At 38.4% G+C, this 27,436-nt stretch overlaps 1 protein-coding gene across 6 annotated transcripts in view; it reads left to right on the forward strand.

The window, feature by feature from the left end:
• Positions 1 to 27,436, forward strand: part of GRID2 (glutamate ionotropic receptor delta type subunit 2) — a 727,507-nt gene that overhangs the window by 622,572 nt on the left and 77,499 nt on the right. For all 6 annotated transcript variants that reach the window (XR_008449796.1, XR_008449797.1, XR_008449799.1 and 3 more), the window contains exon 13: positions 4,994 to 5,189. Coding sequence is in view for 1 of the 6 variants with exons in the window: in XM_009562749.2 (XP_009561044.1) it covers positions 4,994 to 5,189 (196 nt within the window). In the remaining 5 variants the exon portion in view is untranslated. The remainder of the gene's footprint in view (positions 1 to 4,993; positions 5,190 to 27,436) is intronic.

The raw sequence follows: 27,436 nt of genomic DNA on the forward strand, positions 1-27,436 counted from the left end.
GTTAGAGCATGCCTTTTGTCATCTTTATTTTGCCTTGTCATTCTTTTCACAGTGTTTTTCCTAAACCATGATTCGTTTGAATCCAAAGGTCCTTTGTCCCCAAGGCTTTAAACAGATCAATACAGCTGCCTGGAAGTTTTCTACAAAGGGTGTTAAACAAGAATGCAGTAATTGGAGTAGATATTTCCTTATGCTGTAAAGCAAAATGTTCTTTGACTTTTCCTTTAACATGATTCACCCAGATCTCCAAACTGGCTAGAAAGTGATATTACTACACAGCTGTTGCTGCCAACAGTTAAATCTTTACTTAAAGAAAAAAGAAAAAAAAATCATTGGAAAGCTTTATCTGAATTAGTCATAAATAGAGACTTCTGTGCAAACCATGACACCAATTATTTTCTCCAAAATTTAGTGACTCCTTCTTACAGACACTTCAGTGCAACAGTCGTCTAACACAACTAGCCTAAATTGATCTGTAACCCAGATCTACAAAGATGCTTTGATGCCCAAGCCCCTCACTTCAATGGTATTTAATCAACTAAAAAGGAATTTGATTATTCCTTTATGGAGTTGACCTTTTGGTTTTCTGCATTTTTTGTGTACTTTTTAAAGACTTTTGACTAACATATATGAACAACGTGTTACAAATTCTAAGTCTAGGATTTGAAATTCTAGAAGAGGATATATTCTAGGAAAGAAACATATGCAGATCCTAGTATAATTTTTTTTTCTTCGCATTGAAAGCAGAGATAATTTTTTTAAATTATGAAGCACTTAATTTGTACTAAGCCAGAAAAATGAAAGTGACCTGACTGTTGCTGCCTGATTACGGTGCAGAATGCTAAACAATATCAACAAGTGCTGAAAAATAACTGTAGCTGTTCGTGATTCATCCTCAAATGACTCAATTCATCCTCAGAGTAGTCCTGTATTGTAGCTACTTTGTATAGGATAATATGGATATTATTACAGTAATTGCAAGGAAAAAAGTTACCATAAGGAGCACTCACAACTTTTTTCCCCACAATGCTTCATGACTGATAACCAAAAATAAGCTGAACTGTGACCTGACTACATGGTCTCTCCCTATAAGTAGAATTTTTCTTTATACAAGTTCCATTAAGGGTATTTAATTTTACAGCAAGTTATCAACTGCATATGCTTGTTTTATTATTAAACACTTCTACCATTCGTTATCTTATAGCTTCAAAATCTGAAATTCAAAGAGATAAATGTTTTAAAATGTGGAATTATAATTCCCTTACTCATGTTAGATGTATGCTTTGTTTTGCAGGTATTTTGACTGAAATCAGTAGAACTATTGCAACATTAAATTCTTAACTAGTGTGAATAATGGTGTCAGAATTTGGACATCAAAGGATACCCCACAGTAATTAATCAGTTTGAGAAATACTTTTTCATTATTTTGAGGTTTGATGTGGCAGCTATGTGGTGAGACTGGGTGACATAGAGAGGCTGGAGATCTGTGTCCCCAGTAAATGTGTTTGAACAGAGAATGGGTTCTTTAATCCAAGAAAAAAGGTACATTGAACAGCGTGTAACTTACAAACCAGACTGGAGGTAAAGTGTTTATAAAAATTCTTTCTTCTGGAAAGAAACCTCAATGGTTTAATAATTTTATTAGTCCTGTCAAGGTTTGTCATTTCTCTTTGGTTTGCTCTACCTTGGCTGCTAGGTTGTGACTGGCATTCCAGTAGTCTGCAAAGCTGCAGGTTATAAAAAACAGTTTCTGAGCGAGGTCATATATATTATACCATTTGACATGTTTGTGTAAGGGGATAAAGTCACTGATGTGATAGGTCTTTCCCATTTTTGCAGCTTGCCTACGCAGCAGCGTACGCACATTGACACCTCAGAGGCTGCAAAACTTCTTTCTTGCTGCTCAGAATAGGGCCAGGTGAACCAAAGCTTGGGGTTTGCTACTGACAACGGTGTGTAGCATATCTGTAGATTTTACATTCATAGTTGATTTGCTCTTGTCGTCTCACCATCATTTTCTCAGCATAGAGCAGCACCTGCAACTGTGCTAAGATTCAGGGCATCCTATGTTTTAGAATAGCACACCAAGCAGTAAAGAACTGCAGAATGCAGTTAATGCAGACTTGGCAGCTACAGCATACCTTCCTGAATGCACTGACATAATTTTCCTCCTTGTTATTTCCCTGCTGATGATGCCTTTGTGCGTGATAGCACTATTGCTTGCTTCTCAGACTGTTTGTAGTATGCTTCCTATACCTGATTATAGTACACTTCTGGACTAACGGCTCATGTTGGTTTGCCTCTCTGAAAATAGCAAGGTTGCTTTTATTAGCCACAAGGTATACAGAGGACCTCTTTATCTTTTGTATGGTTTCTAACTGTACTGTTTTGTATCAGCAGCTACACATCATTTATATACCAGTTAGCATTAATATTTCAAAATGCTTTGTTACTCATTCTATTAGAAATTATATGGCTATACAGAGTCTCGTAAAGTAATGATTGCAAATTTACTAGGTGGTGTCACTAGAAATTGAAGACTCAATAGATACATTTTGCATACTTTTCTAGCAATGTGTGTGACAAATAACACAGCAATTACAGGATGTTACAATTTGTGGATGACACTAAGCTGGATGGAAGCCTGGATCTGCTGGAGGGTAGGGAGGCTCTTCAAAGGGATCTGAACAGACTGGACCGCTGGGCTGAGGCCGATGGCATGAGGTTCAACAAGGCCAAATGCCGGGTCCTGCACTTGGGGCACAACAACCCTGTGCAGTGCTACAGACTAGCCAGGAGAAGTCTGGCTAGAAAGCTGCCTAGAGGAGGAGGACCTGGGGGTGTTGATTGACAGCCAACTGAACATGAGCCAGCAGTGTGCCCAGGTGGCCAAGAAGGCCAATGGCATCTTGGCTTGTATCATTCATCTTTCAAAAAATAAAGGAAGCAGCCTTGCAAGTACATTGGCCAGCTCTCTCAGCACACTTCGATGCAGCCCGCCTGGTCCTATGGACTTCTATGGGTCTAGTGCTATCTATGAATCCTTGTCTTTCTGGTTGGCATTTACCTGACCACCCACTTCTGGTTGTTCACTGCTTCCTTGAACTCAGCCTCTAGTCACAGAGATCTGCGAGAACTTGTTAGGGAAGAGTGAAGCAAAAAAGGCAGTGAGCACCTCAGCCTTAGCTGTGTCTATTGTCCCTTTCAACAAGTCCACCCTTTTCTTTTTCAGCCTTTTAGTTCTGCAAAAACTGGTCTTGTAAGCCTTGAGGTCCCTTGACAGCATCCACTCTAGCTGAGTGTTGACTTTCCTAATGATATCCAGAGTTGCCAGGAAATATTTCTAAATTCCTCATTTGTAGCCTGTCTGTACTTCCACCTTCTGTATTTTGTTTGATGAGATGAAAGCCTAGAAAAGGGCACGTCTCAGTCTTCTCACAGAAGACCAATATACTTGATTTTAAGAAAAACTCCATCTAGCAGTTCACCCTTGATGATCCCATATGTGTACTGACTCTTTGCAGGTCTCTGCTGCTTATGGTCTTGAAGAGGAATGCGATCTTGTTGGACAAAGGGAATTGTGGAGGTTTTAATATCATTAGTTATTTACTCTTCAAGATTAAATTTATCCCTTCTTTATATTTCTGATTTATTATCTGATTGGAATTTAGCTCTTGTACAATGTTTTTCTAAGCCCGTATGCCTGAAATTTGAAGAATTTCATTTTCATCAACTAACTTCTAAACCTTGCCATTGAGTTCTATTGATTTCTTCTTTTCTTGCTTTCTGTTGTGTTCAGGGCCTTACATATCCTTCGAGATCTAATTATTGCTTTCTTCAGTGCCACCTCTGGAACACCTAAGAATTCCCTCTGCCCCACCCCCACAGCCATTTTCACTTGCCTCTAAATTTACATGTTTCAGAAACACAAATTGGAATTTGATGAGTTTCTTGAGCTTGTGTTTGGATTTTCCATGGCTGTGATGAGCTTTTAGAACTTGCTATTGCCTGCTTTAAGACAGCACTCTGATCTTTGATTGTCCTTAGTTTTCATCCACTAGATTCGTGCAGTTTATACAAAGTTAATTTGTACCAGGAAAACTATAATAAGTTTAGGCACGAGATATATCACAGTACTTATTTTGAAACGTTAATGAATGCCATTCAAGAAACAAAGGTATGGGACGATAATTCTACAGGACAGAAAAATAAAGGTCAAAAGGTTAGGAAACTTCAAAGGGTTCTAATATACCTCTTTAAGTCCAAAGCAGGGTTGACAAAGTAATATTTGGGATTCTTTAGAAACTTCTAAACTGGTTAATTTTTCTTACTTGCAGGGAATGGGTAAGATTAGATAACATGTAAAGTAGAGCAAATTTATTGGACTAAATGACATGAATTGTGATGAAAAGACAGTTCATGAAACCACAACAGAAATCTTCCTGTTACTGAAAATAATGTAGGATGCGACCTGCTTTGTGTAATGGATGCACAGTTCAGTGCAGAAACACCACCAAAAAGCTGTTCTTCACTGCTTAACGCAGTAGCACATAAAAAAATACACAGCTCGGGTTTTTTGGGCTAGATTCAGTGAGTCTTTTTTGGTGCTTACACTCTGGCTCCCTAGGATGTACAGTGGCACTGTACTGTCGTAGGTGGTTAATTCTGTTGAACTTGCTGCATGTGGCTAAAGGGACTGCAGTTGTGCCTTCTCTCTTTTGCCTCCACACAAAAGAGCTCTGGAGTATTCATTTTCTTTTTTTTCACCCCATCCTTTCACTTCATACTCCTCCTTGTGTCTTCAGCAATAAAAACATTTTTTCAGTCTTATTTTGTCTTTTAAGGAAAAAAAAAAAGAAAAAAAACAAACAACAGAAGAAGCTGGCTTGACAACCATCTTCCTATGTGTTGCCCTTTGCTTGCCTGCACCTCCCTTCCTCTTGAAAATGTGGCTTCAAGTCTTCTGTGTCTCTTTTCTTCACCTACAATTAAGGTCTCTCCAGGATCTCTCAAGGCAGACGGATATTCCTTATGGCACGGTGTTGGACTCAGCAGTCTATGAGCACGTCCGAGTGAAAGGGATGAATCCTTTTGAGAGAGACAGCATGTATTCACAAATGTGGCGGATGATTAACAGAAGTAATGGCTCAGAGAACAACGTGATGGAGTCGACTGCAGGCATTCAAAAGGTACTGGTGTGACCTACTTTTTGCTTCCCATTCCAGATGCTCTACTGTAACACCACATTTGCTTAGTTGTTGCTTTTCACTGGAAGGATTTCGTTTCCACCCAGATAATGATCATACCTGGTACCAATTTCTGCAAGCCCATTGCATTGGCATGGAGGATTGGGACTTCTCAAATATATAGCTTGTTTTCAACTACATCTTAAAATATAAGTACCTAGACCATTTTGTCTGAAAAGGATTTATAGGTATGAGAGATGAATGCATTTGTCAGGATGCAAAATGAGAATAGGATCACTAATAAGCCTGGAAGATATGGCAATGTACTGTACAAAGCTTAAAGTGATTTGAGTACAAGACATTGATCAACTTACTTTTGTGCACCACTGACACTGAAAACCTTGGCTTTCAGTTGTAGCTCTGACTCATACGTGCTTTGAGAAAGGCAGGCAGGAAAAGATGATCTGGCTTTAAATAAGAGTGTCTCAGCCACCTTCTGTAGTGAGTTTAGCAGTGGGAAAACACTTTGAGAGCAGTAGTCAGTTTTTGTACACGTTTTTGTTTGACAGCTTCAGCTTTTATAAGAACAGTAGTACCTGAAAGATTATGACAGTAAATATGGGTTATTGAGTGACTGTATACAAAATTTATCCAGACCATTGTATCTTCATATTAATAGCTTTAAATAAAATCTGATAAATGTCATATTTTACAGATTTTATTTTAAACTTCAAAATGTGAATACTAATTAGAGCATATATCCATGAAGATGTGTGTTCACTTATTTTAAGCTTGATTTAGAGTCTCCTAAAAATCCAGGCAAACTCTGCCTTTTGTCTCCACCAAGATAGATTTTCCAGGAAAACCTGTAATTTTTGGTGTTTCCGCAATAGATATAAACATGCAAGAGAAAGAGTATGTTAAAAAGAATTACTAAATCACTGGTGATCTCTTGGTAATAAAGGAACCACAGAATAACAAAGTTTTAAAAATCACTAATCCATCCTCTGTATAACTGAGATCATATTTTTTCCTTTGAAGGACTAAATGGTATGAAAGAAGATGCAAGACAGACCCTGGGGATGTGCACTTTTAAAACCCCTCCATAAAATGTCATGAGCTGAAAAACCAAGGAAAAAAAAGACAGTCTGAAGATTTATTGGGCAGAGGAAATTGCTTCTTTTGAGAAAACATATTTTAGCTCAGTTTGTTAGGGGCTGATAAAGCTGGGGGTTGCCTTTCGTTTAAAAAAAGTAACCCGCTTCTGGTTTGCCTTCCCAAGTTATCCTAAAGGCTTCAGAAGAATCGAAACCCAGAGCACGTCAAACACAGCTGTGTTGACTAATGCCTTTTAGCTGAAATAAACACCAGTGTATCATGCTGGCAGGTAATTTCAGTTTATAGTCTGTGATTTCTCATTTCTGGAAACATGGCAGTTACTGTCTTAAAACCTACAAAACTAGAATTATCTGAGTTCTTTAATTTCCCATGCCTCTGCTTCCCCGGTACAAGCACTTGCAAATTATAGTGTTGAAAAACCAAGTTGCAGCATGTGAGCAAGCCAACCATCCTCCATTTTTAAAATATCAGAGGGCTCAGGCCCAATTCAAATGAACATACACATCCACCTACCTGTGTGCAGTTTTCCCCCTTCTTTCCTCTTATAGGAAGAAATAACACAGAAAAAGATTATGTGCAGTTGCTGTTCACACAGAAGCTTTTGGGAGATTGTATCAGGACTGCTTAGGAAAAAAAGCTGGATGAAGAAAGTGATGTTAAAAGCTAGTCTTAGACGAGGAAAATTAATACTTAAACCGGCAACTGATAAGAGACAGAGATTATAATTTCTGTAAAATACCTGAAAAAAAATAAAAACACTTCAGAGGAAAGGAATTATGGTGCCCCTTGGCATATTTATATACTTTCTAGTGTTCTTCAGAACCCTGAATGAATTTAGCTGGCCACATCAGAGCTATTAGCCAGATTATAAACCTGGACAAGCTGAGCCAACAGGTTTCCCTCTGTGCTTCATTTTGTTTCTACTGTTAATCAGCACTAAAGCGTTACCAAACAGTTTGTCCAAGCTCTCCGAGGTCATTACCTTGTCACATGTTCCTGGAGTGCCAAGTGAGGGCTGAGACTTAATGAGTGCTTCCAAATGGATACTGTCTAGTCTGCCTAATGGCTACGAAGGGATTGTGATAGGAGGGACCACCATGAGAGAGAGGTGTGTGGGAAGAATGTCGGGCATGCAGTGAACATACTCTCTAACAACACTCACTGCTGCACCTTCTTTGAGGTTAAGCTGGATTTACAAGTAGCCATCACAGAAGAGGCTCTGCCAAACCTTTTTGTTGTATCTTAAGTGTCCTTTAGTTTTGTCTTGCTTTTATTCTGCAAGTTACAGTGGAGCTGGAACTTTTTTTATGTAGAGGAAAGTAGCAGCTTAACACTAATGTATGTATCAACAGAGGTGGAGGGAGGAGGATCAGCTGCTGATTCACTCACTGCATTATCCTACTTGCTCAGCAGGACTGCACACTTGCTGTACCAATGACTTCATGGGGAGTGGCACCTGTGTGAGTGAAAATACAATACAGCCAAATGACAATGATTCCGTAGTCCCATTTTGTATCAGGCAGTCTACCACATTGATCTGCTTTTCCTGGCAGGAGGGCAGGGCAGTCAAGAGAAATAAGATGGGAAGATCATGCCATTGTTAAGCTTTCAGGTTTTGATATTTTTCTGTCCCGCTCTTTTCATAAATGAGGTGCATACATATCACTGTGTGTGCTCCCATTCCATCCCTAGAGAACAGCCATATATGCCATCAGGATGGTTAGAGAGCAGCTGTGTAGATTTACCCTGAAGAGCAAGCAGAGTTTTAAATACCTCAAACAGGAGATAGTGAGAAGCACAGGCACTTCAGATTCTGCCACTTATTGCCTCTTTCTTTCTCAAAAGGCAACAAAAAGCAGTTGAAGGTCTCAATTAGAGGTAGGGAAGTGTTCTTTTGTTTGTCTTCTTGCTCTGTCAAATCAAAATGGTTAGGGAGGTAGCTATATTCCTATATGTGCTTGGATTATTCTGAAGAAGAATATTCACTTTTATCTTCTTTTTTTCTTTTTTTCTTTACTATTCCTAAGTTTTTCTCTGATTTTTTTTTTTTTTGCATAGGTTATGAAATATACATCTCATTCTGTCAAAAGAATCTCTATTTTCATGGAAGTTATTTATTCAGAGAGGATTTACAGAGGCCTAAGTCATGCCTGCTTAAACATTCATTGAGGACTCCAAGAAAAATCATTTAGGCTTAAGCATATCACATTACATACCTCTTTATGTCTTAAAAAGCACATTACCCTGTTTAATCCTTTACAAGCACCACAGGCTTTCCTATCCTTGGAAATATTCCCATTTAAAATATAATGAAGCACTTCCATTGTGCCCCTGACTGCTCTTTCTTCCCTAGAGTATAGTAGTGCCTAATGCCCTGTTCTACCCACCTTGTTCCTCTGAACATGATACTGTAGCCTACATCATCTACATTTTTCTCAGCAGTACAAAGTGGAAAATTCCTTTCCCAGGCTGCAGAGGCAGAATCTGAAGGCGTTTGAAACCTCTGTCTATTTAACTCTATCCGTGAAATATTTAGCCAGTAGGAAAGTCATGAATTACTGTCAGGTGAAATAATGCTTCTGGATAGTGCATCTTAGGATCTCATAATATTTCCTCTTCACTTGCACACAGTATCAAAAACTATTTGATCTTGAGATATTGATTTTCTAGTTATCCTACTTGCATTGCCAGTGGAAACGTGGCAGCAATGCTGAGCCTTTTTGTTTTCCCTGGATGCTGTGGATGTCACTTTTATCTTTCTGAAAATACTGTAACAGTAATAATATTGTTTAAACTGCTACCTATGAATAGGCCACAACAAAACCACAAGGTGATTTGTCTGGAGAAGAAAGGAGTAATAATGATTCATGGTTCTGTGCTAGAACAAATTGTTAATAACTGGACATGATTATTCTTAATTTGTTTTCAGCAGTGGCAACAGGATGAAGATTTCTATTGATGAGCCAAACGAACTCTTGAATTAACTGATTATCTTGATTTACTCACAAATTTGCCATTGGAATTGCTGTTCTGGTGGCAAATACACTGATCACAGCACAAAAAGATCTTAGTTAATATATACAAGTCCATATATCTCTGTTGTGAATATTTCTGACTAGGGAGTTGGCCAATAAAAAGACATTGAAAACATGAGATAACCAAGACAGACTTTATGGATATTGGATCTGTACTATGGTTCAGCAGTTTGACAGTGGCTAAGAAAGGGAACGGGAAGCAAAAAAGGCAAGAGAGTATAAAAGTGCTGAGGCTGTACTCCAGTCATCTATATATCTTAATTTACTACAAGGGGATCAGTTACACTGTGCAGCTGTTGGTTAGCAAGCTAATTATCAACCAAGACATTGGTTCCCCTCTGCCTCTGGAGGTGATGCTTTCTGAGCAGATGAGATGCTCTGTTGCTGCTCTACAGGTAATAAGGTTCAGGAGTACCCTTAAGACCTTGACGTATTCAGCCCCACAGCTGAAGGTGCAATTTATCAATTTTGCAATTATCTTTACTGAACAGTCCACAACTTGGAACTGACAGGTGCCTAGGGGGACCGAATGCACCTGCTGTCCTCACTTTGTATAATCATGGGTGGTCTGACTCCATCTTATTTGTCACATAGCATCCTTTGCCTTGAAAGCAGGTTTCAACAGAAAACCTGAGCCAGATTTATCAGTGAAGTCCTGTTAATAATGACAGGATGAATGCCTAATCCACTGACATTAGCATGTTTAATGTCTCATAGCTTGTTTACATGTCAATTTATGGGGGCAGAGGAGTGGGGTGTATTTCATTGCAAAGCGTATTTCTCATAGCTTTATCACAAATTGGCTTCTGTTTGCATGAGCCAAATAGGCTTCAGTTAGTAACAGCTTTGAGAAAGACTTTTTTTTTTCTCCCTATAATCCTGTGTCTCTTTGCTTTCATATCTAGGGCATAAACGAACTTATGTCACTGCAAAAATTTAGAATCTTGACCAGAAAACACTACAAACGCAATGAAATGTTTTGGGCATTATCGAAAGTAATAATAGTTATATGGATTAGTTTAGGGGCTCATTGTGTTTTGGTCACATCAAACCATCACTGATCTGTGATAGTTAACAGAGAGTGAAGAAGATTCTGGGCACAGCTTTAAAAAATGAAATATAATCCTGTTTTCCTGCTGTCTCATTTTTTCAGAATTTAAGGTAGGCTCAACACAAGGCTTGCTCTCCCTCACAAATGCATACACTAGAATTTGATCCAACTTAGACTTTGTAGCGTTCTCACAGGTTTTATCTTGAGTAGAACACCTGTAAAAGTTTTCTGTAGAGTTTGGATTTATTTGAACAAAAATGTAAGTGAAAATTTGAGTCAGCCTACACAGGGAGAAATGGATCTACACAGACATGTTCATCTAACAGCTAAGCAAGCCAGCTACTGCCGTATTCCTTTTGTCTACAAAGTTTCTTGAAAATTTTACCTGTGATCATCTTCTTCTGTTTCATCTTACATGCTCCTGAATGTACTTTCCCCCTTTTGCTTTCACTGAAATGCCATCCAAGTTGCTCACGACTTTTGTTCAAAGGTGGGTCTGCATACGCCTGCCAGTCACTTTCACAGCCTCAGATGTCACTGACTGATGTCCTGCTGTAGTGCCATGACATTTTACCTTCCATGACTGTTTTTGCTTGCTCTCCCTCTTACCTCTCTATTATTTTGGAGATTTTTCCAAATCTGTTCTCCAATTTTTGTGGCCCAGCCTACATTAAAGGCCATACAAATTGAGCTAGTGGCTCCAGGGAGACGATTTATAGTTCTGCTACTCTTACACTGAACTGAGCTCCTTTTATCTGAAATAAAATTTGTGTGTTTCCCACTACTGTCTCCTCATGAATTTCTGACCACTGACTTAGTTTAACTTAAAACCTACAGTTACTGAACTCATAGTTTCCATTTTCTTTCCCATGTCTTTCTATTGTTTAAGCTTCTGTGTCTATTTCATTTTTGCCAATTTACCTTCCGTTCTATGATTTACCCATCCAGTCCACCACTTCAATACTTTTCAGTGTTATTTTCTCTGGCCTTTACAAAGTATTCTTTCCACATTTAGTTCTATTGAAAATGCTCCTGGGAAAAAGAAATGCCTTCAGCTTCAAGGCCCTCCATGCTTGATTCTGACTCTCCCTATAGCTTTCTCATTTCTGAATTGGTAATCATTTGTATGAGTTTCCAGTGCAACTCCATTTTCAAGCAAGAGTCTTTATGCCTTCTCCAAGGACTTTTCAGTAAGATGTGAAGTTTTCCCTCAATACAGTAGTCTTGTCTTTTCTTCAAACTCTTTAACACTCTCCTTTGTTGCTATACTAACAAAACTTGATAACTAGGTCTCTTGTGTAGTACATTCGCTAGCCATCAACTAAGCAGAACTGGTTTGTTTTTTCTTTATGCTCTTTCCCTTCATTTGTCTTGTTTTGTAACTGCCACAGAAAAGGGGAGAGAGGAACTCACACTATAGTCGTCTAAATACCATCACAGTGTCATGTGGTGAAACCGAAGAACGGAATGCGCCGGAATGAACTAAGTTAATGAACATGACCATTATCAAAGGAAGAGTATTTCTCAGAAAACAAGCTCTCTGTGTCTGACCTTTCAGCCGTCATCCTCTAAGAAGAGTTGCAGTCTGACTTAAAAAGATGAGCATGGGAACTAAAGTTCATAACGCTCTGATAAAAAATGAAAATACTTTATTAAGCAATCAGTCCTTATTATGTCTCATTTTCTTCCGTTTCAATGGTGCAACCATGCAACATATTTCTCTTAAATTGTTTCATTGATCAACATAATTACAATTATCTCAGAGACAGTTTTCTGATCGTGACGTTTTGGGCTTATTTCCAGAGAAGGTTTGTTTGCCTGAAAGCTTGGTTGTTTAGGGTTCCCCTTCCCCCCACAGATATATCCATTCTTCTATTCAAAGGTAATTTTCTCTTAAAACCTTTCTTCACTTAGATCCTTACACTGTCGTGGCTATAACTATACTCCCATCACGTGTAACTTTAGATGTCTAATTTAGGTGCCCAGGTTTCTTTCCTAGCTGTCACACACAGAGAATTTCCTTCTCTAGAGAGCGGTTGGGAGTGCCTAAGCTGGAAATATATTTTTCTTGGTGGTTTATTTTTTACAGTAACTATCAAAATAAGATCATATTCCGTGACTAGGAATGGCAATAAAAATAAGAAATAGCAAAGTATACCCCAAGGAACTAATTTTGCTTGAATCCTGTAGAATTGCATTCTGTAGAGAGCTGAATCCAGACTTTTCAGCTGGAGAAATGATGACTGACAGACTTTGAGGAGTGGGCATGTAACGGGAGGGGTCCTCACCCATCATCCCAGTGGCAAAATACAAAGCGAAGTGCTACATGCCTTAGCCTGTTTCTAACCCTGTAGTCACCTTTTTACATGGCAAAACAGTCCAGAGGGGAAAATTGATTTATTAGCTGGTGGAGATTTCACTTGCGCTTTTTCTTGTGTAGAAGTGGACAAATTAGGATGGTGTCACAAGAGAAACACATGCAATGCATCCATATTCTGATGGTAGGAGAGCAGCTCTGTAGAAGTGTGCCAGTAGCTGTAACTATAAGGCACATAGTGCATTTCCAGGCATTTGGTCTAAAACAATCCTCATGCACGTGCAAAAAAATAGAATTAATTTTGTGTTAAATAGCCCTTGGTCTTTCCTTGTACTGATCACAATTAGGATTTTCCTTTTTTATTATTTCTGGAGAACTTTGCATATTTCTGGTAGATGGGGAAGGTAGAAGGACCCTATCACCGCGCTCTGATGGTGAGTGTAGCTAGACCACAACACGCAGAGTAACTGCTTATGGCTACTTATGAGGGGCTTTTAGCTGGCAATGCTTAGTTTATACCCCTTAGGTCTCCTTGTACCTTTTTCTGGTAGCGTGCAACTCTGGGAACTGCTGCCAGAGCAGTATGAATCCTTATTTGTTTCTGTGGCCATATCACACCTGAATACCATATTCCTGAGCTTTATATATGAGAGACATTAAATTTCTGAATAACTAAGCAATATGAATGCTGTTTTCATTTGCACTGGCAAGTGATTAATTGTATAAATGCTGTGCTCTCTCCTGAAGCTGGGATTTTTAGGGATGGGAAATTTTGGAAGGGAACAGGAAGTAAGAAAACCAACAATTTGGAAATAACTGGGAAAGAATGAAAAGCCCAAACATGAATATGTCAGGATAATCCTCAAAGGAATTTTTTTTGCTAGCGTTATTTGTTACTGAAGTTTTCTCAGCTGGCCACAGTCAGGTAGGCACCTGTTAGAAAGGGTGGCATAAACAGGAAAGGCTGCTGAACCCACCCTTACAAACTAGTAAATTCATTTGTGCATATTTGGGTCTAGCAGAGCAATGCTATAGTCATATTCCATTAAAAAAAAAAGTTTCTGAGTACTTACTATGTGATGAGTGTATTTATTATGCATTAGCACAAGAGAGGTCTGAAACAGCTCTCATGAGTGCTGTTATAAACCATCTCATGAGTAAAATACAGGCTCTAGTAAAGAGTGCAAAACATGAGATGTAATTACAGATGTATTTGCAGCGAAATGGAAGTTCTATTGCATGTTACTCTCTCAATTAAAACCAAAACAAGGTGATGTTCCCCCTTCTGTTTGTCAGCTGCACAGACTAGGAATGGTTTGGAAGATGAGTACCCTCAAGAGCAGAAAGGTACTGAGGGGACAGTGTTGTCGGGCGTCAGTTGTCATTTGGGCACTGCTACAAGAGTTACATTAGTCCCGATGTGACACCTTACAATAAAAGCATGTTGAGTATTTATATAATGAAAAAGCAATACAGGGAAGCTTTTACTAGATAATAAACTTTTGCTAATTTTTCCAACCCATAAAGCTACTTCTCTTGTTGTTGCTAAAATTTTATGTACTACCTTTCTAGGCTCTTCTATCTCTGCCAAATGGATGACCAACAACTTTAACTGACCAAAAACTGTAGAGGAATAAGCAAGCTGCGTAGGGGTGCTAGTAGAGCAGTGAACCTCCCCTTGTGTGTAGGCAGCTTGTGGAGGTATATACCTGATTATTGAGGAGCACATAACTTATCTCAGGTTTTATTAATGCGGAGTGACTTTGACCTCAGCACTCACTGCTCTGCTCTGTTAGTGCCTATTGTCTTCAGAAACTGAGGGTGCTGCTTACATGTCATTCCACTTTGACAAGCAGTCATTTATTTTGATTTAACAGGAATTGGAACAAACATGATGTAACAATTCCTGTAATCCTTTAGGCTTCTGAGATTGCTCTTTATTAAACAAGGGAGTGTCCTAATGGAACTTAAAAACCCCTACAAATATGCTTCCTAGTCTGGCCTCATCAAATATGGGCCATTTCTGTGCAACCTATGCAGAAGAAAAATTTGGGGGTAAGTAAAATGTTTTTATGGCTTCTTCAGGTCACTTCTTGTAGCCTTTTTCCTATGGGAGAGTGATGAAAATATTTTCATTTGTGCACTTTAACAACCATAGATTTTCTTTTTTGCCCAGATCTATTTCCATATCCCTTTTTTTAATCAGTGGAAAAGGTCTGTCAAAAATTGCTGCCTCAGGGAGAAATAGTAATTTGGATTATGTCTCCTCCTCTGTTGGTCCTTCCTGTCTTCCCCTGCTTTTTTTTAACTCAGTCCTGCAAGGGCAGTAGTAAACTAACAGCTCACTTACTGAACCCTCTCTGTGGTTCACTTCCCTTTCCATAACAGAGAGATGGGTCCATGCTCTGATTTTGGATTTTGAGGATCCCAAGCAAGAAAAACTCTATAAAATGCCTGACAGAGAAGAGTATTTTGGTGTTTGGGGCACTCTCTTTGGCAACAGGGGACACAGCAGGTATTAGGCATCTATTATTCTGGTCTTGTGAGCTCTTATCTCTCCATTTTATCTCTGTTAACTTAGTGCTTTTCTTACAGAAGTTCTATAACATTTCTAGGTTCATGAAGATGAATAACAACTACACTGCGGAAGTCTGGGGACTAAGACTCCTACGCCACTCTAGCAACCTCTGCTCATTCTTTTCCTGCTGAATTCTCAACTTCTCTTTGTTCTTTCCTTCTTACTTTTTATTTTTTCTGCTTTTTGACCCTCCATCCCTTCTGTTTGGATACCATCTACACCAACTTTTTCTCAGCTTCTCTGAGCCTTTCTTCGTTACACCCTTCACCTCTCTACATGGTCAGGCTTCTCCTTTGCTATAGCCTTCATTACATTGTGTCACTATTACCTATGCAATGAACTCTGCAGCTTTCAATTTGCAATCAGATGAAGCTTTCCAAAACTCTGGCTGTCACTTTGAAGCCCAGGTGCAGGCTCACAGTGCGGTGAGCTGCTCTGGGAACGTATCTCACACAAATCAGGGGAATGCAGACTCTGTCTAAGGATCAATAGATGGAGACAGGAGAGCATATTCTTGCTTCAGGCACAGAACTTGGTAATGTATTCACTTTCTTGCTTAAATGCTTCCAGCTATCATTTTTGTGTATTAATGTATTTTAATAATACTCAAAAACATTGTGATGCACTAGCAAATGCAAATGATGGGATCAAATATAAGATTGTTTAAAGGATATATATGACAGAAAAAAAGACATGAACAGAAGTAATGAGAAGGGGATGTATAAAATGTGCTGTATAGTCCAGCTCTAAAGCATGGCTTGCACTGTAAGGCTGCAAGTCTAAAATGGTGTAAGAGGTAACAGAGAAATCTTGTTTCATATTTTTGGAGCTACTATACCAATCTTTCATAAAACAGTTAGACAGATGTATATTATTTTTGTTAAATAATTTTCTAATAAACAGAAATGCCAAAAAGTCTATTCCAGGGACCAGCAAATGACATTGCAGTGAGTAGATCTGTAGCAAGTCTCTGCTGTAAGACATTTAATAGTCCCTCATGAAATCATTCAGATTTTTTTAATTCTAGTAGTCATTCAGCTTTCAGTAATAGGAAAGCAAAAGAGGGTAGCTCAAGCAGAACCTACAAATTTTGACAGCAAATTTTTAGACTATCATCCTTAAATAATCCATGCATTAATAGGCATATTGGTAGGCAATGAAATGCTAGTGAATTAATAAGGATGGTGCAGAAAATTGATTGTAAACTAAAAAGCACTTGCAGAATACTTAGAAAAATCAACCTTTCAAGTCTCTAAGATATATAGGTATAAATTATCTAAGTATTAGAAACTTTAATTAAAACAGTTGATTACCCTTAAAGTCATCCTACTCTCAAGACAGGAAGGAAAGGACAGTTCGATGTGGTTTAAAATATCATCTAGAGAAATAACGCACAGAAAAGGCTAATTTTTCAAATACGAAAGAGGATCCCAAAATTTTACCTGTGCATCCCCAAAATGGCATTTATGTTTACAAACTCCAGGTCCATGCTTTGAAATGTCTACATGCATTTAAATGCAAGTACAGGCTGTAGAGCCAGAGATACCTCTGAGGTCTGATCTTACGTGTCAGGGAGACTGGAGACTGAGCAGAGTGTTGCTGCTGGCTGCTTTTTGACATTATCTTCTGTCATCTGATTATGCGTACTGGGAAATAGTCTAGTAAAACTGCATTTTGTTGGAATGTATCGATTTATTGAACCCTGAGTGTTTTGAGGAAAAAAATATTTAGTTTGTGTTTAAAGAGGGAGAGTGAAGGAAGAGGACCAGTTTGAAGCACCAGATCTGGTGGTTCAAACAGGATAGTCGTTACACAAAAATATTTGGTGTCCTACTCAGCAGAGTGCCAGAGTGTATAATCAGTTGTTGTGGGCTTAAACTATATTTGTGCAACAAAATCCTGAGATTAGACGTAGAGAATTATTTCTTTTAAGGACCATTATATTAAGTAGAAAGTCTCCAATGTGGAGACTGCCAGGCTACACTAAGGTCTGGTGTCAGGGTATGATCAGCGCCTCTTGCAGGTGGTTTGCTCTCTGTCCTTATTCACTTGCCTCCTCTGGAGCAATGATGTGAAATGAAAATATGCCTCTTAAACTCCCATTAAATATTTCAGGGGGGTTCAGATCCCATTCAGCCAGAAGCTGCACACTGCTTTCTTCATAACATCAGTTCAGGGCTCTGAAATCTAGGAGAGGGGTGTTTTGAACTGAAATGGGGCACTGCATGTGCATCATGGCTGTGCATATGGGCTGTGGACGGCTCCTGTGATGGAGCAGGATTCATTGTTTGGGATTTCTCCCCTGACATTGTCTCTTTGACCTTCTTTGTAGGTGTGCAGAGGGTCTTTTCTAAGAATTACCTAAACAGCATTTTCATCTTCTGCAGGTTTTACAGGGTTATAGTCACAAACGTGGCAGTCCCAGCTGAGTACAGTGGAGGATCAAATGGATATAGCAAAATAGTGTTCTCCATCCCGCGAGGCTGGCATGTGTCAGCAGTGTACTTGCATTGGCAGTGACAAATGAAAATTACAAACGACCTTTCATTCTCTGGCATTAGCCTGGCACCTTTCATACACCACAAAATCCTTAGAAAGCAAAAAAAAAAAATAAAATGGGTTTTTTCTGTACTATATATTACGATACCTGATGCTACTGCCTTTTTCTGACTTGGTTAAAGCAACTGAGATGTTTTCTGAGTGGTTTTCTTGGAAAGAAATGTAGATGGAGTGAACTTGCCCGCTGTCAGGTTAAAAATTTAGAAGTAACAGCATGGCATTGAGGAAGGTATGCCGGGTAGGTAAGCTGGCTTTCTTTAAGTGTGCTTTCAACTGAAAATAAAGTGAAAATTCTTCTGTTAAATAAGCAGAATCTTTCCATAGGTTGAAGAGTTATGGTAATTGTGTGTTTTCCACCATTTTGCTCTTTTTAGTTAAATTGCCAGCAAGCAGTTTATGTCTCTCTGTATTTGAATAGGTGGCAGAGTTGTCCAATTTGAAAATGTGACCACAATAGATCAGTTTCCTTTTAACAGTCAAGCTATGGGATGAGAGGATTAAAGTGCCACTTGAGTATTTTATGAAGCATTTTAAACAGGCTGTAATCACATTTCATTCTTCTATCAGTTTGCATAATATACCTGATGTAGACAGACTGCACAACTCCCTCACTGGGATTGCAATGGCAGGAGAGGGTTGTTTACCATTCCCAGCTCTAAAGCTTTCACACTGCATGAGGGCTGATTGGTGTTTGTGACTGTTTGCAGAATGGCTAGTTAATCAAATAGAACAGACCCCATTCCCTCCTGAATATAACAGAGGGAGGGATATAAATACTAGGGACTGTATCAAGATGGGTGGAAAATACAACGCGTCTCTAATGAAAAAAAAACAGTAGATAAGCAACTGTATTATACAAGTAAGTACCTAGGGGTTCTGGTCATAACATCAATCAAAGACTGAAAGCTTTGGTTGTTTTATTCCTCTGACCTCAGGACGAGATTTTCTTGTAATACCTTTCTAGTAAGAGCTCTTAACCTATGAGTAAACAAATCTATGACATGGTGCCTTCCCATTAGTGAGTTTTGTTCCAGGATATAAATTCCCAAGAAACCTAAAAATTTCTCATCAATCTTCCGTGAACTGCTACCTACAGTTCCTGAGTATTCCTTTGCATGAGAGATGGATGGTCAGGTCATCTTTCTTGTGATTGATCCAAGGTACTGGAACATACCTTGGTCCAAAACAGTGTGGATTTGTGACCTTTGGGAGACACGGAAAAAAATAATCTGTCCCCCACAGCATGGAGAAATAGCATGGGCTAGCTTTGTACACTGAGGGTTGCCAGAAGAAGATGAAAAATCTGAATCTGAAAACCTTTAAATTTTGTTTCGCTCATGGCAGGCGTTCTGAGCATGATTGTGTTTTATGTGATGCTTCAAGTATGCACTGGGGAGACTCCTGGACTGGGCCTCCCAAAAGGCACTAGTAGCCTGTCACCTCATTCACGGGTCTTTGCTGAGCACTGGTATGAGAAAGGACACCAGTATCCTCATTGCTTATAGAGGAGAGGGACACAGCAACTGCTTGCAGAAAAGCAGAATTTTATATGAAAAGATCAGGTGCTTATAAGCAGCAGTATCTTTGAAATCAAAATTTTGGCCTCAAATCCTACAATTTTGCTCGAGTCTTGTCTTTATATATGAGTTACCACATGCATCTCTCTTGGAGTCTCAAATATTGCAATTCACAGCATAGTCTGGAGACAACAAGCGTTAATGTAGGTGCAGATTGGGCAGGTGTAAACAGCAAAGATGGTAACAGTTTCTCACAAAAGGAAAATGTAAGGAGCAGTTAATGAACATTTGCAAAACACTTTCAGTCCTTCAGATGATGCTGTTATTAAATTGAACATCATTGCTTATGCTATAGTTGTGCTGAAAGCAAAATGAAGGAGGTGATTTTCTTTAAGCAGTGTCTTATTCTTCATTAGCTTGATCATTAAATCATTTTGGATTTAACAAAGTGAGTGGCAGATGGAACACAACAAAGAGAGCAGAAGAACAGAAAAATGAAACATGATGTGAGATCATGGAAGAGAATCAAAGTAGACAAACCCAAAAGTAAATAAAAAAAATTTCATACCAAAATTCTGGCAAAAATAACAGCATATAACATATTTTTGGGAATGACAACAATTGTAGAAAATACTTATGATATTATTTTGTCTTTCATAGATGCCAATAACAATCTTGATTTAGAGAATTGTACTTCTGAATATGTCCTCCCATGCTGTGGTGTTGAGAGTATCCCCACAATATCAGATGTGATAGTGGTTTTGAAAAATTAAAATGAAGCTTAGTGGAAAGGAGTGGAAACATCAGCCAAGTATGTAACTCAAGTTGACATAAATTCTTTGCATCTGGTGGATTTTACTACCCTTCTTTCTGTACTTCTCCACTCCCAAACTAACATCCTGCTTTTCAAAATCTGGAATTGCAAAATTCAGGCTCTCATCAACTGGTTTCTCCATACATTTCTCCAACTTCGTAGAACATCCCATCAAAAGTATGCCCTGTCTTCCTAGAGCACCCTTTCTCTTTTCTTCTGAGTTAATTGTTCCCTACATCCAACATGAGAAAACATTAGCTCAAATTTGGCATCCATTGAAAACAGTCATTGTTAGAGTTCAGCTCTGTTTGTGTTTGCATCCAGCAGTTTGGAAGCTGACTTGACTGTTTCAGACCTCATGAACCAAGTAACATAGAGGGAAAATGAACCAAGTAACTTGATGGGAAAATCTCATAAGAGAATTGTTTTTCATAACTTCAGATAACATCCAGATCCATTCCTAGCTGAACAAAGACAAATTGCATCCTAAGAACTGTGAAACATGCAGAAGGTTTGTTTATAATTCCTTCTTAATAGTAGTCTTAGGCCTGGTGGAGTTTCTTCAGTCTCCATGGACTTTTACATGGTAGACTTTTTGATGGATACTGTGTCAAATTGTATTGTATCTTTTCATTATTTATCTTGCACACATCCCATAGGGCTTTCAATATGTTTTAGTTATTAACTACTCTATAAAATTTGTAAGCTATAAGGTGTTTCTAATACCCAATGACAAGTTTTATGTACATTACGTGACTGAAGTTTTGACTTGATCTTTATCATTTTGTACTCAACCTGTAGATTTTTTTATTATTATTATTATTATGCTCTTGCTGTATTTTATGCCCTTATAAGTCTCTGTTTTATCTCTCAATTCATTCAGCCTGAACATTGCTAGGTCTGGGTTCTACTCTGAGTGTATGCTCCGTATAGGTACAGAGTAAGTCAATCAAACTGGCTACTGCTTATTCAGTAGCTGCCAAATGTAGATGCCTGTACTAGGCCTTTGATTCCCATTGAACTTGCATTCTCGGGCTCTAACTAATTTGAAATATGTCACAAAGAATAAATACAGCTAAAAAGAACTCAGACAAGAGAAAATATTATTGTGGTTTTATCTTTTCGGCTACAATAAAATAGACTCTTCATAGATATGTCATGCATAATATAAAGGAGGTTATAATTTCCAGGCACTGTATTTCCTCTGCTTTCTTGTATACATCTTGTGAATTCAACTTTTCCTAAAATTTAACATGAATGATATAGCAATAGAGTTACATTGGACTTGATGTACGTATCCATCAGTAGAAATTATGCCTTCCATTTTTGTCTGAAGGGATCATGTTTTCAGAAGAAGAACCCACGTGTGTGCAGTTGCATTGCACATGATGTTTTAATATAATTGAACACAGAAAGGAGATGTATCTCCAAACAGAGCACTGCACAGCTGCATATCTCTTTGTGTGGCTTGTTTGTACAGATGCAGGCATGCAGGCATGCACCTACTTTTCCTGGAAACTTGGTCAGGCAAGTATCTCCAATTTGTGAGAAACTGTGTAGCATCCTTTAATATCACCCTAAGCAAGTGAAGAAAAAAATTATATTCATTGTTTTCCATTTAAAAATCCATACTGAAGAAACGAGGAGTATGTCAGTACAATAGACCTGGGACAGGTACCTTTTTATTTTTTGCTTTGGCAGCCAGTTAAGGCCCACTCTCTGCTCTCTCCACTGTTCTGCAGCTCATGTGTTCCCAGGTGCGGCTTCTCTGTAATTCTTCCAAAGCCAGAGAAAAACTGCAGTTCTTCCCTTCATTTAGTACATATGTATCCAATGTATTATCCCTCTCATGGCATAGTTCTGTAAAAGAGAAGTTGTTTTTAAGTTAGGTTATGATATAAATGAAACTAAAAATTAACCATTAGTTTAGACATTTGTTCTTTTTATAGTCAAGGTCCAGTTTGGTTTTCAGTAAAATAAATGAGAAGATACTGAAGAGATTACATTTTCTAACAAAGTAGTGGCATTCTTCAAGCCATCCCTACATAGATGCTAGATGATACTTGACACATGTTGGATGAAGTGCTGGAATGTCAAATTGATGATTTTGTGATGGTATTGCTTGTGTTTTTCATTTTCTTTTTCTACTGTTCAGTGCTAACCAGTGAAATAATTTTATTCACTAAAGATACTTACTGGCATACATTAGCTGGGCACTCAGCTGTCCACACTGCTTCCACAAATACCGGATTTGCAAGTGCATTGTCTAACTAAGAAAATCTCAACTGATGTTTCTATTTCTAGGTTAAATGCTACTTCATTTTAATAAGGCAAATGAACTGACTGCATTGTATCATCACGATTAAAACTGAAAACCCCCTGTACCGTTATTTTTTCCATCCCATAAATATTTTAACTCCACTTTTCTCATTATTCATCTCAAGGATACTTTGGCATTTTTATTAATGTCTTAGAACTAGGAAAAGTATTTGAATTTAACCCAATTGTATTATATTTTTCAAAAGAACACCAGTGACAGGGTAGACACATCAAACTCAAATTAAGAAAATAAACAAGACTGACTGACTGATAGCATTGTATGTTTATCAAAGAACTGCTTTTCTTGATTATGATATAATGAGATTTTGCAGTATATTTGGTTGAAGTTTGAATCTGAGAGGCTTGGGCAAAACATAAGGAGACAGAAGTTTCCATGATTTAACGGACTTGTAGGAAATCTAGAGTGAAGGAGGAAATACAATTGCTTATTGTATTAATGATTCTGTTTTTATATATTTATATTTTTTTAAGATGCCTACAAAGAAAGATCAAGTAAACCAGAGTGAATTGTCATTAGGGATTTGTCCACTGGAATGTTGCAATAATTGAAACTGGGTAAGAAAGGAGATACATTTATAAAATATTGTTTATCTTTAAAAGCTCTAAAATTGTCATCATATTGTGACAGGATATTTCCATATTGACCTATTAAATTTTGATCAAAATATTTTTCCATTTTGAAATGTTAATCCATTGCAAGGAAAATAATACAGGTTGAAGACAACTTTTTGAATTAAAATATTCTTCAGTTTGGACTTTTTTATTGATTTTGGTCCCAAAATTTGTGATACTTTTCTTTAATTCAAAATCTTGAAACTCCTTATGCAGAAATATAACTAGTTTCTGTCCAACTCTATTTATTACTTTAATTAAACAAAACCTCTGTATTTAAAATTCTCTCTCTGGTTTTCTGTCAAGTGTGCTGCCCAGGGATCTGCATTGATTTATTTCAGGAGAAAGAAGAGATTAGAAATCTTTCATGAAAAATATCAGTCCTGAAGGAATCTTCCAAAGCAATAACAAATTGAGTGACTGTTATACAACCCTTTTATTTTTTGTTTTAGTTGATATTTGGCTGCTGTTTCCCAGTTCTGTCAGCTGTAAACTCATTTCTGACATCTGACCTATTGTGTGGGCAGGTCAGGATGAACTAGAAACAAATATAATGAGGGCCTATGACTTGCACTTAGTTTGTTATTTACGAAGGTGAGCAAACTGAATGTTGTACCCTTGGATAAATGGAACTGTCTGCACATCTGGTTGTAATCAGAGATGAACTCAGAGATGGAACTACACTTTAAGGCAAAGGCTACATAAGTATTTCACTCCATAAGGATGTAAAAGCCCAACTATCACCTGAAATTAAACTTGGAATAAACATATAAAATAGTTGGGTGTGAAAGGTGCTCAAATGTGTAAGTTCAACTGATTTGAGTGCTATCTGAATTTAAAACTCCTTACATCTTTGCTTGCCTTTATACGTAAAGGATTCAGGTGCCTGCTCCTCTGCCTGCACGTTTGCCTGGCAGAGGCTTAGCTGTGCATTTTAAATGATTGCAACCTTATTCTTTGTGCTAACTATTTTATACACAGAATGTGACTTTCTACTTAGTGACCACGAAATGCTGAGTGTTGTTGGATTGCAGATGTGCTGCTTGTGTTTTTCACCATGGAACACGGCTCCCCTTGGCAGCTTGCTGTAGGGTGGGCAGCATCAGAGAGGGTCGGCTTTTAAGAGAACTACAGGGACAGTATTTGCCAACTTGTTAGGTTGTGTCATTTTCTCAGTTGTCTGCATGGTGATAGGAAGCCAAGCAGTCTCAACTGAGTGAAAAAATGCACTGCACTGGTCTTGCTGCAGCTCCTGAAGATTTCCATGGTTTCTAAACTGCAAAAGAGAGAGAAAGCCTTCTTAGCTCAGGTCTGTAATGTTTTCGTTTCCTGGGGGTTCAAAGTACCTTTGTCCAAGAATTAAAATGCTTTCAGGAGAATAGTCTCCAAAGACCTGACAAGCTGCTGACAAAGGCTGGTGTGGTGCTGCTAGGAACGCACACATTAACAATGCACTGGCCTGGGGATCCAGGCACGTTTATTTGTGCGGCACCCACCATCTGGGCCATGTAGTTGGAAGGGATGGATCCCCCTGCAGGAGACCTGATTTGGCTTAAAACAGTTGCCTTTCCTGGAAATAGCATAGGGCAGAAATTTCTCTGTGGAGCTTTTCCAGAGTGCTTTGCTGGAAACCCTCTGTGGTGCTGGTCTTTGCAGCAGCCTGGTATTACAGCTTGAAAGAAGTGCTTAGTTAAAAACACCCTGTAGTAGCCCTTATTGAACTCTCAAGGAAAGGGGACAAGGTATCACTGAAAGGTAGAAACCCTAAGAGGCTCGAACAGATCTCAGAGTGTTTCTGCAGCCACTCAAAGTGCTGTGCCTAAGATGAAGATTCACTTCTAGAGAAGATTGATGGCTTCCTGCAGGTATTGCAGAGGAAGAAGTAGCTTTGAAGACCACTGACATCTATATGAAAAGAAACTGATGTGGAAGCACTGAACACTTGATCCGAAACTGTTCCTTCCTGCCTCAGCCCAAGCTTGTGAGGTGCAGCACAGGTTGCCAGCAGTTAATGCTTCTTGTCTCCTGCAGAGTACCAAAATGAGGGGAAACATGCTAAATTTCTGCGCAGTGTAATTTCAGAGAGAGGGCAAAGAGAAGCATTTATTTTGGACCTTCAAAATATTGTGTCTAGGTTTGCAGTGCCAAGATAGCTCCATCCAAACCTGGGCAGGAGATGCTTATCTGAGAGGAGGATAATTGGAAAAGAAGGTAGTTAAATTCTTTTGTGTGATTGGTGAGACATCCTGAATCCTGTTACCACTATGAAGCGGTCAGAGCTTTTGTACAAGAATATGCAAAACTGAAAGTTAAGTCAGTTTCTTTAAAATAAGTTTCTAAGATGAATCTGTATTATTTCAAATGAGCTTTTACCGGAGGATTTTTTCAGTAACATTGGTAGTTTTGTGAGGAATTTTCTTGTGGTGCAAGTTGTTTTTCATTTGATGAATGGTTTTGATGAGTAGTTTTTTGACTTTTGATGGTTTTTCTGTTCTTGCAGTTGGTATTCACTAAGTATTTCTTTGAATAAGGAATGCTTCCGAAGAATAGCAGTTAGATTGACTTTGCTTCTATTGTAAGGAATAGGAACAAGAACCCTTCAGTTAGTATCGTGCTGGATTGATTTCATTTAAAGAGGGATACTGCTTCTCTAAATTAACCTGCACTTATCTTCTTAACAATACTTTAATCCACAGAATTTTAGTTTTTCAACCAAATTAAGAGGATTGATCTGTGTACATTTCCTTATTTAAATGATCTTCTGTTGGGAATTAGCTGCCACAAAAATACAAATACATCAGAAGAGGGGAGCCACTTTAGTTACATTTGGTTTCACTTTACCTCATTATTGAGACTGCAGCTTGGCTACCACAGATATAAGTTTTAGAGGAACCTGAAGTGCTTTCATATCATTTTTGTATGTGACCTTAGTCATATGTTAGTGCTACCCTTAAAATAATCTCCGTTAGTATCTGTACCACTAAGTTGCCATAAAATAAATGAGAAGCTGGCATAAAAAAATTGGTTCCTTCCCTTTCAAAGGTCTGCTTTGCTGAGCCTTTTTTCCTGTTATTTTTTTTTTTAGGTTTCTCTTCCATCTGAAATTAATGTTGGCTGTAATGAACCGGTGGTTCAGCTGCATGTGGGCGATCAGTGTGATCTGCTGCTTTTTTAGTGCTCTGCTCCGATTAGATGGAGAAGTGGCTGGCTCTGTTCTCCCACTGCCCTTAGAAATTGTACCTTTGATTGGCCTCAACTCTATTTTGCTCTGCTTGTTATTTTCTTACAAGACGCCTTTAATTACAGTGGTAAAACATGAATGCACTAAGCGCTGGAAAAACTCTAACACAAAGGTTCCCTCTCATTACAGAGCTCTCATAGAATACCTAAGTAATTCTTCTAATTCCAGATAAATTATTCAAGGTCTGCCCAGTGTAACAAATGAATGTGTGACTGTGAGGCTTTTCTCAAGAACTTGGTGGAAGGCTGCGTTTGAGAAATTAGTGCTTTTCCCAATGACGTTTTATCTGGAGCAAATAGACATGCCATTGAAGCTGATATGACAATGTAATGAAAGATAAACTTCATACTGAAAAAGAGATGAGGTTGGGATTTCTAACCTCTTCTTTCTTCCCCTAAGCGAGCAGGAGTTTCATTTCCTGCTCCTGTTCTCTCCTGGGCACTAGCTGTAATACTTTTCAAAATGATTCAGCACTGTTCTGTTTGACTAAGTATGAAGAAAAAGTTTCAGTGTTTGTTAAATTGTGCCCCTTGAATTTAAGTAGCTTTCTAAGAACCCTGCAAAATCACATCCTAAATGGTGTAATAGTAGAAGTAGTAGTAGTTATAGTAGTATTAAATTAGCTGCTTGCCTGGATGACTGAATATAGTTTTATTTACATAGAAATTTTAATACCACCGTGGGAATCCAACTCTCATCATGCACCGCAGAGAGCTGTCAGACAGATTTATATTCTGCTTCCCTGATTGCGCAATTGCATTTCACTCTTAAGTTATGTAGTTCAGCCACGAGTACTGGCCTGCAAGGGATTGCAGGGCAAGAAGCTTCAACATCATACTTCAGAACTACAGAAAGTTTAGTCTTGAGAAAACTCTAAATTAATGGGTTTAGTTTTATACAGCAATGCTGAAAAGTGAAATTTTATTTCACTGGGATCGAAATAGAAGTTAGCCAGAATTGCAGTCTTTGTTAACAAAGCCAAACCTTGAAACCCGTGTCCCTGGAGGAAAACAAATGAGGAAAGGAGAATTTCTCTCAAGGCAGAAGATCTGACTTCTGCTTCAGTC

The sequence above is a fragment of the Cuculus canorus genome, chromosome 4 (genome assembly GCF_017976375.1).
Source record: "Cuculus canorus isolate bCucCan1 chromosome 4, bCucCan1.pri, whole genome shotgun sequence".
In the NCBI taxonomy this organism is placed as follows: domain Eukaryota; kingdom Metazoa; phylum Chordata; class Aves; order Cuculiformes; family Cuculidae; genus Cuculus; species Cuculus canorus.